The 17,353-nt window shown below is 49.4% G+C and overlaps 1 protein-coding gene across 1 annotated transcript; it reads right to left on the reverse strand.

Annotated features, from left to right (window-relative positions):
* Nucleotides 1-394: 394 nt before the first annotated feature.
* Nucleotides 395-16,562, reverse strand: FNTB (farnesyltransferase, CAAX box, subunit beta). Its single transcript, XM_078878960.1, has 12 exons — nt 16,332-16,562; nt 14,811-14,869; nt 13,784-13,856; nt 12,565-12,656; nt 10,314-10,460; nt 9,821-9,904; nt 8,914-9,000; nt 8,566-8,695; nt 6,848-6,980; nt 5,295-5,406; nt 4,084-4,198; nt 395-3,045 (listed from the first exon to the last, which is right to left on the reverse strand). The coding sequence occupies exons 1-12, from the start codon at nt 16,416-16,418 to the stop codon at nt 2,920-2,922; spliced, it is 1,245 nt and encodes a 414-aa protein (XP_078735086.1). The 5' UTR covers nt 16,419-16,562; the 3' UTR covers nt 395-2,919.
* Between the last annotated feature and the right edge of the window lie 791 nt (nt 16,563-17,353).

Raw genomic sequence — 17,353 nt, forward strand, 5'->3', positions numbered from 1 at the left:
CTGGGAACATGTTGTGGCTTGAGTAACCTGGGAGGGGGCATGAGGGGCCCAATGGCCTTGCCTGATAGGGGGGGGGGGGGGGCACCATGTCGACAGAGTTGAGAACCACTGCACGAGACACTGGTAATGACTGGTCCTGGAACAGCAGTATCTAGAATTCGAACACCTTTGAAAATATACAATCCACTCAACCCTACCAATGAAATTGAGAGATATAGAACAAAGCATTAATAGACTGGCAAACAGATGAAAGCGTTTCCCGATGGAAATGTAATAATATAAGTCCTGTATTTATGTGTAATAGTTAATCTGGAGTGGAAACTACTTTGGAATAAAGTGTACATCTACCGTGATAACCCGAGCACAACATACAAAAGCTTCCAACACAGGCAGGTAACGCAGAACAAGCCGATACATTTCAGTTTTATTGTCGAATTGCTGAAAAATTTAACCTGTGGACTCTTCTGAACGCAAACGTCAACCGAAACAGTATTCCAGCCAAGGCGATGACGACACATGAATGCTGCAAGTTTTAACATTTGTTAGAGCAAATACGTCGATCCTGAATCATGTCTTGCCAATTGTATTTTTTCCCTCCCAACATATTTGGTAAAAACTCATCTCCATTGCCAACAATGGGACAAATCGCCAAGACTACGTGAAGTTCTGACGGCCAATTCATTAACACGTGAACCTGGCCCTTTATGTATGATGAAGATGATGACGATGACAGTTCTACTCAAGGGTTGATGGCAGCATGGGCCATGGAGGCCAAATTTGAGAAACAATAGAAATCTCATCAGGTCGACTTTCACAATATGGCCATCATTAAAAAGGGCAATGGAGTGCAACGGTGCGATTGACATTATTCACTTACATCAGGTTTCCTCATCCATTACATCCCAGCTATTTTAAACGATGTTAAGGCACAAAGAGAGGTCCATTTTCAGAGCTGCCTACAGGGAGTCGAGCCTCGTTTTCACATTGTGGATCAACACAAACACAAACTTCAACGTGTCACTTCCCACTCTAGTGGACATCTGATGCACGGGTGGGCGATGATTTACAAGACGACCTGCACTGTACCCGTGGCGAACTTCAACAGAACGCATCGCGAACGGTCGCCCCTTATAATTCGCTTCCCGACGGGATGATAGAAGTTCATTCCGCACCCAATGAGATTCCTGGCTGGCCATCTAAACCCCTACGTCAGCGTTGCTATTTCCAATTAACCCTCAAGCCTGCTTTCGGGCAGTGGCAGAGAAGAAGGGTGGCCAATGTCATCTATTATAACATTTCCTTTTAGGGGCAGTGTTATTGACAGAATGTGTCGGTATCTCGTAAGTTTCACAATGGGTTTTTTTTTTTATATTGTCACGTGGGGCCATGCTGGATATAGTAAGTCGACTGAAGAGATGCCGATTGGAGCCGCTGTCCTGCCCCGTCGCTTGCAGGTGGGCGTTGAGACTCTTGCAGCCTGTCTGGGGTTATGCGATGAGACACTTTGTTTGATTAAATAATGGACAGGGGGGGGGGGGGTCTCATCTCTCCACAATATTTGAACAAGTACTTTTAACGTCAACAGCACGGCTCGGGTGCAATTGTTTCAACATTTCAACCACTGTAAAAGATTGCATGATCAAGCAGAAGGACTTGCGCTTCAGAAATTCAAAGCTCAGTTTGCGCGTTTATTTTGTAAAACGACGCAAGGAAATTTCGGAGACCCTCCGAACACTAGGATGCCACAATGTTGTTGCATAAAGTCAACGCCAGGAAAAGCTTTGTTCACGAGAGCGCCTATTAATGTCAGCACAGGTATGCTCGGTCACCTTTCCCTTCTTGATTTTGGATGTCATTAAATGACCACACTGGGTGCTCATTTCTTGGTGCAGATATAGACACCCAGGTCAGGAGTAAATTCCAGCCGTGGCTGGTTGCTTGCACACCATGCTCAGGAATCGAACCTGGGTCGCCAATGTCGTGACTGCGGTATGCGAACCACGACAACGCCGCTTCCCGCGTAAATCGCAACCGTTGAGAAACTCAAATTCTGTCACAGTACGATGCTCTTTTCCAATTTTTAATAAGGCAAGTACACTGAGAACATTGTTTTTCAATTCAACATTTGTGATAGAAGCATCGCCGAAGGCCATAACACACTAGGGCAAATTTTTGGGCAAGAATCATTGCTTCTAATTGTCACTTGCAACAGTTGCTGCACCACTTTCCATCGGGGAGAAAAAAGCGTTACCCAAACATGAACACATCCGATCGTTGCTCCACCTAGCAGGCACCTACAATAACAACTTCCCGTGAGGTTACAGAGGTCAAATGACTGCTCGAGGGTGTGTGCCCTATAGACCAATCGCTGTTCATCAGCCACACTTTTCAACAGTTTTCATTGGCTCGACAGAACCCCAACACTGTGCCACTTTGGTACCAAGTTGCCACAGATGATCATAGCAAATGCAATGAATTCATATTTTTTAAAGCAACATAAAGTGTGCTGGCAAGTCACATGACTTCACGTCAGTGGACGTTGTGGCGTCACATGGCATCATGACACACCGCCTGTAAGCGACCATTAATCTCTACCTCGTCTCCGAGTCTCTCCATCTCTCTTATCTATCTTGCTTGCAACAGGTTACCCATTGCTCTTCCACAGCAAACGTTGTCGCCTGTGACAATTGCCAGCGAGGATTTTCCCCGAACGTTGCCCGAGAGTAGCGGCACCCATTGCGGAAGCAATATTTCGCTCTTTCGCCACTTTTCACTCGCCACGCTGCACGACGCGGTCCTGACAGCCCATGTTGCATCCTAGTGTCCCGAGGGCCGTATAGCCAGAGTGGGGGTTGGGAGTGTTGCTTGGACTTTGGCAAAGGGGCGGTGTGGGATGGGGGGGGGGGGTCAGTGTCTGCGTCAGGGGTTCAACTTGTCCGGTTCGTCAGCAGGGCACACGCGAATCGGAATCCCCAACTTGGAGAAGTGGACGAGAGCTCTGGCCACCTTGTCGGGGTCGATGTTGTAGATTGGGTGGGTCGGTTGCTGCCGAAGGGGAAGAGGCGAGTCGCAGCGGTGACGGTTAGCAGCAGCAGCAGCAGGGCGTTATTGCCCACGTCAAGAAATCCATCTAAACTTCATTTCTTTAAAGGTGCCTTTCTTAAGACAAGGCGCCTGGGTACATACATTATCGTTCCAATAAATATTTTAAAAAACATGCAATGAAAATAATAACCACGTTAATTTAAACCGTAACTTTGGCGATGCTATGTTATTCTTCATCTGTAAATGCCAGGTTAAGCGGGTAATGGTTTAATTAGTTTTTTGAAACTTTTGACGGTCAGACAGTCCCTTATTCGATGACGTAGGGAATCCACAGGGTGGGAGCCGTGTTTGTAATTGCACCCTCAGGATGTTTAGCAATCCCTTGTTGGCAGATGGAAGGGCAGTAAGGAGGAGAATATCCTTCAGATAGCAGGGTCCCTGACCGTGGAGGGCTTTACAGCATTATGGAATGCTATTAGCACGAATTACACAATATAAAAGGAAAGTATTGTTATTTATAGGTCAAGAGACCGACCTTGAAGCTATGCGCCATTGCACTGGCATCCTGTGCAGTCTGCGGAGCACAGGCAGTTACATGACTGGTCCTAGACGTACCGGTCAATAGGCTGGGAGCCACATTTTGCACCAACTTTGCGGTGAAGGACAATCAAGGGTGGGAGTGGTGGTGCCGGGATTTAGCGGCAATGCGATATGAAACCGGTGACCCGAGTTCGATTTCCTGCTATGGCTAACACAAGTGGCGAATGATAGCTTAACCAATCCCAACCCCTACTCCCCTCTGCCTTACCAACCCGCACTAACCACCGTGGTGAAGTATAGCATATGAGGGGGCCATGTAGCCCAGCACCAGGCCCGGTTATCTGTTTCCCCAGTGCTGTTTGCACACCGCACCAGGGACCAGTTCAGAAGGTGACTCGCCACTGATTTTGATCCATGGCCGGGAATCAAACTCTGCTCTCTGGGTTCGTATTATCAGCGCCCAAAGCCACTGTGTACACGCAAACAGACGTCACCCACCAGGGCATTGCTCTCCTTCCCAACGATGGTATCCTTGGACAAGCCGTCTTTACAGAAGTGCTGAGCCACAGAGAGACCGCTCAGGCAGTAGCACGTGTGGTAGAAGTCCCTCGCCCTGCAACGGCAGTTGCAAAGCAATCAACACAAACTCCCGCACGCCGATATCCGCAAGCCCTTGCTGCTTGCGTGCAAGAGGCTGTGGGCACTAGTAAAATGGCACCACAGCAGGGACAGCTGCCATCAGGGGGTTCCCTGGGATGAAAGCTGCGCTTTAAGACGTTTGTTATTTGGCGATAAATGAAAGCTATTTTGGCGATGCTGTGTTGGCAGTGGCACACAAGTACGAATTCCAACAAAAAAAACACATTTTACAAAAAACTCTGCCAGAAAAAGGAAAAGTATATAAAGCATATGCCGTTGTCATTCAGACAGATAAAGGCACAGAGGAACTGCCTGTTCTTTCGTCCTTTCAAACAGAAACCGCAATCCTGGCCCAGTAAGTGCCCTGAGAAGCAAGCCTTGTGTTTTTGGTCACCCTGGTACATCGACGTTTTGAGGTGTGGGTTTTGGCATCGAATGGAGAAAATCAGTTGGATGGAAAGAAAGAGAAATGTCGAGGTTCTAGAGAAGGTTCCAAGGCAATTGGAGTCAAAATCTTTATTTATACTGGAGGAATCCCATGAGCTGTAAAGCTCTTTTTCGCAGACGTCCAGTAGACAGGATGGTGGAAGTTTGAGCCATTGGGCAGAGGAGTAAAGAAGAAGGTGACTCAAGGAGGAGGGGACTTACGAAAAGATTTATTTTAACTTTCATTCATTTATTTTACCAGGTAAGACCCACTGAGCTATATAGCTCTTTTTCAGAAGCGACCTGGCCACAAATGATAGCCCAAACGAAGTGGCTTAGCATCACGTGAAAATTTTAGCAAGCAAATACTCTAAACACATGTTAATTTTAAATGTGGAGGGGAAAAACCGGAGGACCCAGAGTAAAATCCACGCGACCACGGGGAGAGAGACATGCAAACGCCAAATATACAGGCGTTAGGGTCGGGATCGAACCCATGACCTCCTGTATGCCAGGCGAGGTAGGAAGGGGCTGCCGTCCAGAGAAATGAAGAAGAAAGCTCAAAATTGGACAGAATGGTGGAAATTTGAGCCATTGTGCAGAGGACTAAAGTGAGAAGATGACTCGAGGAGGAAGGGCCCTACTTTCCGGGTTTGTCCAACAGCCCTCCGGCAACATGCTGGCAGCACATGAGCAGATACTCCTGCAGCGCCTCCTGGTGGAACATCCAGCGCTGCTCGCTCAGCGCTTGGTCCCCTGAACAGCGTAAAACAAAGACAAGACAAAGATCCCCCGTGTAGCCTTCGACTTTTGGAGCAAGTGCATGTTAGCGAGAAGCACCTATGAAGGCGGGGCACAGCACACGAGGGGGGCGAGCGGTGAGCGCCATTCCCAGCCGCCTTTGTCTCCCTAGTAGTGATGTTACACATCGCACGAGATTGGCACGGTTGGTTACGTGAGGTACAAAAGATGTTCATCGTACATACATACAGGGGAGGCCCAGGACCGGTTCAGATAATCGCCACTGGTGTTGGCCGTGAATGGGAATCACCGGGTGCGTAGTACGAAGTGCTAACCACTACACTACCGCTCCCCGCAGCTCAGGGGACCAAGCTCAGAGCTTACTCCCTGAACAGCACAAACATGTGCGCACGCACACACGCGCACACATTCAGAATCAGAATCTTTATTTAGCCTGGAAGAATCCAATGAGCTCTGAAGCTCCTTTTCAGAGATGGGTGGGTCAATGAGCCCAATCCACTGTCTTTACAGCAATCGAGGCCCGGTGCTTGGAGGGTTTTTGAGAGATCAAGTCAAAGATAAAACTGATGGGGCAATGTGAGGGGCAACGTTGCCGGCATCGGCACTCCCAAGACGCCACGGATGATCATGGTAAATGCATTGGCCGTGATGGTTTGCGGCAATGACTTCTCTGAATGTGCACTTGCGCAGGGCTCTTCGTCTGTATTTTCGATTGGGTCACGTGATAGAAATAAGTGCGCGCCGATGGGCCATGTGACATCGTATGCGACTTCGTGAAGCCGCATGGCATCGTGACGTCACGAGGACGTATCGCCGATCCGCGCCTCTCATCTCTGAGCCCTCTCATCTCGCTCTTGTTTGTCTCGCCGTCATCTCTTGCCCACAGCTATTTTATCGGTCTCTTGCTCGTCTCTCTTTAATCTCACAAATATTTGCCTCTTCATGCAACAGGGCCATTCGAGAAAACCTTTAATCCCCCACATCTGTCTGGAGCCATACGGCGTCACGACTATTTTTGTAACAGCAAAGGGGCGGCCCCGCAAATGCTTGCTCACGACACTGCTGACGAAAGGCCCTCTTGGTGAATGGAGCTCGCGAGGATATTTTGGCCTACTCTTCCACGCCGAGCAGACTTCTTGGAAGAGGTTAGCGTACCCACACACACTTTGCCCCACCACACACGACCTGTCGATCGACTACACCGTAGTGCGTTTCAACCGCTGCGCCGAGAGATGGAAATCAAAGTGGTGACCTCCCCCTGCCCCCTCCCTCTCCTTCTTGATTGCTCGTCCAGAGCGCTGACCATTACACTGCAGGGCAGCTCCCCCATGACATTTAAAGTGCAGCAGTGTGTGAGATGAGTGGCAAGGCAAGGAATGGCAGGGATTGTATTGGGGGGGGTAAGGGGGGAACGAGGGGGGGGGGCGAGCCTTACCCTCATTCATTAGGGATCGATGTAGCAGGGGCAGCAGCCCCGCCTGCCAGAACGAGTAGCAGCCGTCCACCAGCTTGTTCGTACGGCCCTGGAAGCCGCCTTCGAACCTCATCTGCCTGTTCACGACCCACCGCTGCCACCATACGCAGAGAGCAGGAGGAGCACGAATCATCGTCAGCCTCACGCTGGCCCGATTGTCCAGGGTAGGGGTCGACAACGAAATTAACAAGGAGAGACATTTTTTTTTTTCGAATTCAGTACGAAACGCAATATTTCAAGAGCCGCAATGCATGTGAATACATACATATATACAATCATACCTCGGTATACGACTGTTTTGGAATACGTCGACTTTGGTATACGTCGTGTTTTGACAAGAAAAAATGTATTGGGATACGACGTCTTGCTTGGGATACGACGCGCTTGCTAGAACTTGTATGGGTCGGGATGAGTCACCGCGTACAGTACCCGCGTACACAATACTGTTACGGCTCATTCCACAAAATACTGTTACGGCTCTAACAAGCCATAACAGTATTATGTGGAATGACCAGACTGTCACACTTCAGGAACATTCTTAGAAGAAGGCAAAAACAAATTTCAATGGACAGGTTTTTAGTAAAACTCAAACCTGGTGAGCCTCAACCAGGTCCAAGTCAAGAAAAAAGACAGAAAAGAGAAAGAGAAAAAACCCTAGAATTCCAGCTTCCTGAAGTTTTAATGGAAGGGGACTCTCCTTCCAAAAAATAACATCTCCTCCTCCACCCTTCCTCACCACCATCCTCAGAGGCTATCAGCTCCTCTCAGCAAGGTAAAGTGACGTTAAATTTTATTTTAATTTATTTTATTTTATGTATGCATTTTAGTAATAAGTAGTGTCTAAATTATTTTATACAACCCCATTAATATATAATATGCCATATAAAATATAACTTCTTATACTCTGGAACGGATTATTTCCTTTCCCTTTATTTCTCATGGGAAAAATTCGTTTGGTGTCTACGTCATTTTCGGTATAAGTCCTCCTACCTTCTGGAACGAATTAACGACGTATCCCGAGGTACCACTGTACATTACATAATGGAGCAGTCTGCAAAGAGCCATGCGCGCCTTTGGAGCCCCTGGTCCAGAGTCAAAGCATCTCCATGCTTCTCTTAAACAATGTCTCCTTATCTAATATAGTCTAAAATTTGCCGTCGGCATCATGTCGTGAGATGACGTGCCCGTTCAGATTTCTCGTACAGCGGTGCAACCCTTCACGTTAGAGAATGGCTCGTGGAAGCGGACGTGACAGAGCTATTTCTGAGCTCCATTCAAGTTAACACTGGCGTATGCAGTCGGGCACAGCACTTTTCCACTTTCCCTTCCACTGAAAGTATTGTTCGTCATGTGACTAAAAAAAGGCTATTTTTGTTTAGTTTTCAGACCTATAATTTAGTCAACTTTAGTGCAGAACCAATTTCAATGTGGTGTTTTTTTGTGCAGTAACTGGTGACCAGGCTGAGGCCATCTACTCGCTACACTTGAGAACCCAGTGTAATCACAGTGGACGGCCCACCTGAATATGAACCCAGGATCTCAATGAAGCCGGCTCAGCGCTAAGCTGTGAAAAGGGCTGCGCAAGTGCATGATTATCAACAACCGTTACGTTACATTACAAAGCTGATCATTGCAGTTTCATTCAGCGAGGAACAATGAGGAAGGGTGACTGTACACACCAGGAGTCTCTGCAGATCCAACATTCGCTCCTTGCGCAGAATCACGAGGGCGGCGAGACCGCAGAACGTGTATCCACCGTGCGCCTCCATGCCTGGCACGCCACCAATGCCACCCTCCCAGTTCTGACAACTGCGGTACAAGCGATAGAGGGCAAACACAACCGCACACATGCGCGTGCAGAGGTATGCCGTGAGTAGGAATCAAACTCGGGTCTCCAGGGTTCCTAGCACTGCACCGCCGCTCCCCAATATTAACCGCGAGACACAAACGGGCACACGTGTAGATACGGAGGATGACAGCGCATCGGTGTGTTAGATGAGTATTGGGAAATTATTAAGGTGCAATACCTGACCACCCAATCGGCTGTTCCTTCAAAGAGCTTGGGTTCCATGATGTAGGTGAGGGAAGCCACAGAGGCTGCACAGTACGCGCTCCTAGTGGATAAAGCAAAAAAAAACTCAACAAAATCACCCTCGAAGCCACGTGCCACCCGAACACTTTATGGGAAGTCAACGGTGGTTTAATATTTTTCTATGTATCTTTTAACTACATTTTTTCCCAATTGTGCCATCCCTATATTGTCACGAGACAAAGCATCCATTCGGATATCCGCCATGTACTCTCGCGTATTCCATAGCGCATTCACACTCCGGTGACCCTTCTCAACGTGTCATCCAAAGTGAGTACAAAGGTAACACACGTGCTTGCAACTGGTCCATTTATTAATGCACTCAGCCCTACATGAAACAAAGAATCCATTCAGATACCTCGCACAGCAGTGCAACGTTTCATATTAGAGAATGGCCAACGGAAGGTGAAACCACGGAACTACCACTGAAAATCTCTTCAAGTGACCTCTGCATACCTCTCAATCCATACGGTTTACCCATATTCTTGTCCAGGGAAATGTAGTTTTCAGGTCCATACGGCGTACAGCTGTTTCAATACGGGCAACAAAAAATGGTCTCCTTGTTTGTGTTTCTCCTTTGTGATGGGACTTTGTAGGATGAACGTTGATATTTATAAGGGCACGGTGTGACCAAGTAGGTTTGAATTGGTCTGTAATAAGGTAGGGCACTGATAAGGGGTTGACAGCTATGCCTCTGATCCACATGGCCAGGGGGCAGCACTTTCCTACCCACCCCACCACTCAGAGTAACATTCAACACTTGGCAGTCAAACCGATGCAGCCCCCAAGACCATCAACTCACTTCACTCAAGAACCCGGTTTTAAACCCCAGGTGGCCGCGTTACCTGACGTCCGTCTCTCCTCCTTCGTGCATGCAGAAATCTCCGTTGGGCTGCTTTATGCGGTACAGGAAACTCTGCAGCTTCTCCCTGTGCGATGCCACAGTGCAGCACAGCACAGTGTCATACCACGGTGCAACACAGTGCGTACCACAGTGCGACAGTGTCGAGTGACATTGAGGGCTCACGTTGTGATGCAGAGTGAAAGAATAGGCTACAAGGTCAGTGCAGAAAGAAAGCATGGAATGCTAGTGCGGTGCGAAGTGAAAGTCCGGGCTACCAGTGCAGAGTGGGATAACGGTGTGGCTCGGAGTGAAAGCGTGGGGTTACCAGTGCGGTGCGGAGTGGGATAACGGTGTGGCGCAGAGTGAAAGCGTGGGGTTACCAGTGCGGTGTGGAGTGGGATAACGGTGCGGCGCAGAGTGAAAGCGTGGGGTTACCAGTGCGGTGCGGAGTGGGATAACGGTGTGGCGCAGAGTGAAAGCGTGGGGTTACCTACCGGTCTATGACTGCGTACGACTCCTCCGTGCCCAGGATGCAGAGCGCGTTGACGGCCGCGTACGTGGGCGCCAGGTGCGCCTGCTGTCCCGGGCCACCCCCGAACCCGCCGTCCGCACACTGGCAGAGCTTGAGGAACGCACACACACTGCACGCGGCAGGCAGCACGCGGCACGCGGCTCAGCATCGCAAGTTGATTCACCGGCTCACCAACGCAAGTTGATTCACCGGCTCAGCATCGCAGGTCGAATGTGGCCGTCTCCCTGCTCAAGCGAGCTTCGGGCAGCACTCGTCACCGCTGAGCCAATACAGTGTTTGGAAATGTCACGCTTGAAATGATGATGTATTGATACAATTATTCATAGATCAGTAGCAGCGGTGCATTTGTTGTACTCCTACGAATTCAATGATGGGGCATATATATAATTAGGCATATAGCCGGAATGTGGAAGTCATGGACCGTGGTTACACAAGACCTCCAGCTTCGATGCAGCCCGCAAATGATAATTTACCGTCACTGCCAACATCTTAGCCGCGCTAAATCGGGTACTACAGGGGAATATTTACAACCTTGCTACAACTGCATATCTAATTTTACGTCGCTCAGCCACTCCGGTCACTGCAATGGCCCCTTTATACTTTGTCCATACCCACTTTATTTTTTGCGTTTTTAAACACATCAGAGTACGTGCACCTGGGGCAGTGACCAACTACGGATAATGATCATGTTCGAGTGGGTTGCAGTGCTTGTGGAAAACTGCATTTGATAGCGAAAATCACCATCCCAATGTGCCTATAGAGCAGGGGTCAGCAACCAAAATAACAAGTGCAATTTTTTTTTATCATTCGGTAAAAAAACTCAATATTTCAAGAGCCGCAAAGCACGTCAATACGAAACGGTGGATCCCTAATAAATAACGTCACGAAACAGTCCTTAATGAGCCGCAGATGGTCCAACCCCTGCCAATGGTAAACTGGACTTCCATGGTGAACTGGACTTCCATGGTCAGGGGTGGGCAACCCAAATAACAACAAGAGCCATCTTTTTCGAATTTCAAGAGCCGCACTGCAGTCCTTAAGGAGCTGCACGCGGCTCCAGAGCCACATGCAGAGGAACTTTTTAAATCAGCGGATATTGCCTGCTAAGCCATGTGAATAAAACATAAGTGGCTCTTATCTTGTGCATGCATTACGTACATAAATTGGCTGTGTCCAAAGGCTGTCTGACGTGAATTAGAATCTTCGTTAAGTTTATAATGCTTGAAATACTTTTAAGTGACTTTCAGGAGATCCAATCATATGGCTGCCACAACATGTCTTAAATTGACAGCAATCACAGCGCAGCGGTGTGACAACAATGCACGTGAAGATTTTTCGATTTAAAGCTTTCGTGACTGCAGGAATTCATCTTCTTGGTTCTTTTGGTAAAGTCACGTAGAAGGGAAATAATACAATTAAAACATAAGAAAATATTTTATAATAAAATATTTTATTATGTTTTGTAATATTTTTTGTTATATAATAAAAAATTATATTTTATAATAAAATATTTTATTATGTTTTATTTTTATTATTTCCCTTCTACGTGACTTTACCGAAAGAACCAAGAAGATGAATCCCTGCAGTCACGAAAGCTTTAAATCGAAAGATTGTCACGTGCATTGTTATCACACCGCTGTACTGTAAATAAAACAATAAAAATAAAACATAGTAAATATTTTATTATGTTTTATTTTTTATTATTTTATTATTTCCCTTGTACGTGACTTTACCGAAACAACCAAGAAGGTGAAAATCTTTCTAAAGTCCTTTTTTTATTAACCGCTTTCCCGTTCTGAGACGTCTGCAAATAGCAGGGTGGGTCCCGTTCACCGCTGAATCTCGGAACGCGCAAGCGGTGAGCGTTAATTTTATTTAGAAAGGCGTAGCACTGCTGTTTTCAAAGACATTGTACTGTACTCACCAAACAGAACCGTAGCGACACGACCGCGCTCTAAGACAGCTGGTGCCAAACTGTGCCACACACCCTCCCACGTGGCTTTTTACTTCAAATTCCGTTCGGAAACGATCCCGTTCCGAGAACGTAAACGTACGTAATCAGAAACGGAATCGGAAAAAAAACTGATGACGTACGTGTACGTCATCGGAATGGGAAAGGGGTTTAGGAAACTACCAAGCCTGTGTTGCAAAGCCTCCGACACACGGCCACCGAGTGCAGCCACTAAAGAAGAGCCGCGTTTTGGGTCACGTACTCCGAAGCGAGGCTGTCGGGCACGGGCTCATCCAGCAGCTCCAGGCCGTGCAGGATCCAGTAGCAGATCCATGGCCGGCTGGCATCCAGGCACTGGGGGCACAGACACAGCCAGGTCGCGTTTCCACCGAAGAACCCGGAGCTCTGCCGCTGACGCCATACACGGCAAAACTAATGGATGACCCCTCTTCTTGGTTCTTTCGGAAATAATAAAATAATAAAAATAAAACATAATAAAATAATTCTCACGACGTTTTGGCCACAACGCAAGCAGCCGTCCTCAGGTGAAGAACAGGTCTGTCGGGAAGACAGCGTCTGAATGAAACACCACCACACTTGGAGCGTATATTTGAAGACGGCTGCTTGCGTTGTGGCCGAAACGTCGTGAGAATTATTTTATGTTTTATTTTTATTATTTTATTATTTCCCTTATACGTGACTTTACCGAAAGAACCAAGAAGATGAATCCCTGCAGTCACGAAAGCTTTAAATCGAAATTTAATGGATGACCCTTACGTGACCGACCAAGAACCCGGGATTGGCTGAACCAGGAATAGTGGTCGTTGGTGTCCTCGCATCCCATCTTAAGAACCTTAAACGTGCCTCAGTTTGGCTCTATAAGCCTCTGGTAATAACATGGAACCCTCAGCATCCTAAAGATGCCCTGGTCTGGCTCTGTTATTGCATCAGCTGGTGTGTGCAGTGACTGATCGTCTCCACATATTCGGTTGAGCATGAAATGCACATTTTAAATAACAAGTGCAATCGTAATATCTGCCACTCATTGCCTTGCCACGAGGTCCCATGTAACATTCATTTATTGGCATCAAATGCGGCTTACTAACTCAAGACACAATTTTGCTTGTCACCGCAATGCCTTGGTCTAGCTTTGCTCAAATGATACTATTTACTAGACATTCACTCACGCCACTAACTGCTCGCCTTACACCGACCTCACCAGAGACACTCGCTACTCACCACACACTCATCAGACACTCTTCAGACACTCGCTATCCACCATGCACCACACACTCATCAGATGCTGCTCACCATTCATCACACACAAACAGTCAGCACTGACTGAATGTGTGGTGCACAGACATTTTAGCTGGGTGCCTGACAGCCTGTCTCTCAAGAGTCATTACTGTGTAGCAGACTGCATAAAATCACCATCTCTTTCGCACAACGCACAAACATACCAAACAGTGGGGCACTATTACCTCGTATGCGTCCGATAAATGATGCAGCCCTTTCTTCAGATACTGATAATGTCTGTCTCGAAATAAATTGGGTCTGGGAGAGCAGACAAGAAAGCACGAGTTGTAGCACCGAAAACTGCACACACTGCACAGCTGTTATCCAAAGCAGCGATAAGACATGTTGGTGCACCACTTAGAAGTAATATTTTTGCTGCGAGGTGGCCATGAAGCAGTACGAAACACCCATCTGTACGGAACTCTTAGTATTATCACTTCGGGCTCAGCGGGCTCGGTGGTAGGGCGAGCGACTCACAATCGTAAGGTTGCGAGTTCAAATCTTGTTTGGGGCTCGACTCAGCCCATCATTCCGCCCAGGTTGATTTAAACGAATGATACCACCCACTTTATAGAGAAGTCAACAGTGGATAGCTCTGACCCTCATCATAGGAATGTAGAAATCGCGCCACTGCCTCAGGGCTGTACGTTTAACTTATTTTGCACCGTGCGTAGCCAACCCTGCTAATCGGAGGTGCAATGTGAATAGGAGTTGAGCATTGCCCCAGCGCACATTTTTGTTTTAATCTCAAGTCAATCTGGTTTCATCCTGCTGTCACTGATTAAAAAGGAACTGGCCACACATCCCAACGCCAAACTTAAAACTCTGCAAAAATGGTGAGAATGCCCTTGACAAACGACGATAACCACACGAGCAGAGTGTTTACGTATTTATGTTGGCGTACGCAACTAAATGGCCAAGGAAATGACGGAATGGCAGCCAAGGGACGGAATGCCGCCGAGGCTACGTCTGCCGAGGAGACGGTGGCACGATGGAATCAGCTCGCGTGAAGGTGCTGGGTGGATTGTTTTATCGCACGATTGTGAAAGATGACGGCGGGCTTGGATTGGACCTTCATCCAGTAGCGTATTGACCGTGGCTGCCGATGATGATGCGCATTGACAGTCGGCAACGAACGCTGACTGCACGTCTGTGTACTGTGATGCTTTACGTGCAGTGTGGGAATCTGGAGACGGGTGCGTTCCTCCTTACTCAGAAGCGGGCGGCTCGAACAATGAGCACGCTTGCTTGATGATGTCTTCAATGCGCTTCTGTGAATTGCAAAAAGAAACCAACCATACAAATCAGCCTGACAATACTCTCTCGCCTGCCCTCCTATCCACACTCCCATGTAACCGGCTATTGAGTCCGTGGTCCAAGTTGCACCGGATATACCACAGGCCGGAGGAGCTGGGATACGAAAGCGAGTGGTACATTGCACAGGAGCCATACAACCTTCACATTTCATTCCTCGCACCAAGGACCCATGGCCAAGCACGCTTGGCCACTGCATTCCCTCCGTTACCCCCCGCACCAGGATCTCTCTGCGCCTCGCTCCCCACCGTTCTTCATACCGCCCTCGTATTCTTTCCCAATCTCTCTCCTCTCACATCTCCCGACCAACCCGAGGCTCTTATCTCTTCCCGTCTCTCTCTCTAGTTTACACATCTATCTTCTCTCCTGTCGAGACTTCTCCTCCTCTCCCCCGACATCTCTTCTCTCTCCGTCTCTGCACCACCACTCTCCCATCTCTCCTATCCCGCCTCTCCACCAAAACCACCACTCTCCCATTTCTCCTCTCCCCGTCTCTGCACCACCACCACTCTCCCATCTCTCCTCTCCCATCTCTGCACCACCACCACCACTCTCCCATCTCTCCTCTCCCGTCTCTCCACCACCACCACTCTCCCATCTCTCCACCACCACCATCACCACTCTCCAGTCTCTCCACCACCACCACTCTCCCATCTCTCCTCCCCCCGTCTCTCCACCACCACCACTACTCTCCCGTCTCTCCACCACCACCATCACCACTCTCCCATCTCTCCACCACCACCACTCTCCCATCAATCCCCTCGCCGTCTCTCCACCACCACCACTCCCCCATCTCTCCCCTCGCCGTCTCTCCACCACCACCACTCTCCCATCTCTCCTCTCCCGTCTCTCCACCACCACTCCATCTCTCCCCTCGCCGTCTCTCCACCACCACTCTCCCGTCTCTCCACCACCACCACCACTCTCCCGTCTCTCCCCTCCCCGTCTCTCCCCTCCCCGTCTCTCCACCACCACCACTCTCCCATCTCTCCTCTCCCACTCTCCACCACCACCACTCTCCCATCTCTCCTCTCCCCGTCTCTCCACCACCACCACCACTCTCCCATCTCTCCTCTCCCGTCTCTCCACCACCACCTCCACTCCCCCATCTCTCCTCTCCCCGTCTCTCCACCACCACTCTCCCGTCTCTCCTCTCCCGTCTCTCCACCACCACTCCCCCATCTCTCCACCACCACTCCCCCATCTCTCCCCTCCCCGTCTCTCCACCACCACCACTCTCCCGTCTCTCCACCACCACCCTCCCATCTCTCCTCTCCTCGTCTCCACCACCACCACTCTCCCAACTCTCTCCCAACTCTCCACCACCACTCTCCCGTCTCTCCACCACCACCTCCACCACCGCCACCACCACTCTCCCGTCTCTCCACCACCACCACTCACTCTCCCATCTCTGCTCGCCTGCTCGATGGAGGTGAGGCTGACGACTCCGTTGTCCGTGAACTCCTCGCTGCTCAGCGCGATCCGTGGCGCCGTGGCGGCGCTCATCCTCTCTCCTACTCGCCCCGTCAATCACCGCCTCCAACCTCGTCCACCAAACCTCGTCCACTCAACCCCCTTCCCGCACAACGTCTCCCACACGGCTGCACGGCTCTAATAATCACAGGAACGCGCCCCGTGCAGTCGCAACGGCTGCGAGCTTTAACATCGCAGAATGCCCCCGGGGCCCCGAGTTGCACTGCGGGCGAGCAACGCGCCGATTGGACGGGCGCCCTCGGGGCGTGTGGCGTTCGCAAATTGCGCGAGCGGCGAAGGAAACTCTCGTTTCGCGCGACGACTGATTCGTTCGTGGGGCGTGGGGGGGCGAAGCTTGCACGCCCCCCCCCCGCGCCCACAACCCCGTCGCGTTTCGATGCGTGCTGATTCGCTCGGTGGCAGCTCTTCCGGGGGAGGGGCCGGGGTGAGGCCGGGGTTGGCCCGGTTGTGGGGGGGGGGCCCGGGGGGGGCGGGGCTTGGCCGGTTGTGGGCGGGGCGAGGGTGGGGCGGGGGGGGGGCCTTTCCCCATTCCGTTTGTTCATTTGTCTCAGCTGTGGCCAACGGGGGTCGAGGGGTTGGAGGCCGCTGGGCTGATTGTAAACTGGGATGGTAAAATATTCTTAGGTTTTTTCGGTAAAGTCACGTAATTAATAAAAGTAAAATAAGAATAAAATAAAAATCACGACGTTTCGGAGGCAACACAAGCTTCCGTCTTCAGGTGGAACCGTCACAGCACGATTGCTGTTACTTGCTGTTACTTGATACACCTGAAGACGGAAGCTTGTGTTGCCTCCGAAACGTCGTGATTTTTATTTTATTTTACTTTTATTAATTTTTATTTTTTACCTACGTGACTTTACCGAAAAAACCTAAGAATAGGAATCCTTGCAGTTACGAAAGCTTCAAATCTAGAAGGGATGGTAAAACCCTGATAATTGAATGAGTAG

The sequence above is a fragment of the Lampetra fluviatilis genome, chromosome 52 (assembly GCF_964198595.1).
Source record: "Lampetra fluviatilis chromosome 52, kcLamFluv1.1, whole genome shotgun sequence".
Taxonomy (NCBI): domain Eukaryota; kingdom Metazoa; phylum Chordata; class Hyperoartia; order Petromyzontiformes; family Petromyzontidae; genus Lampetra; species Lampetra fluviatilis.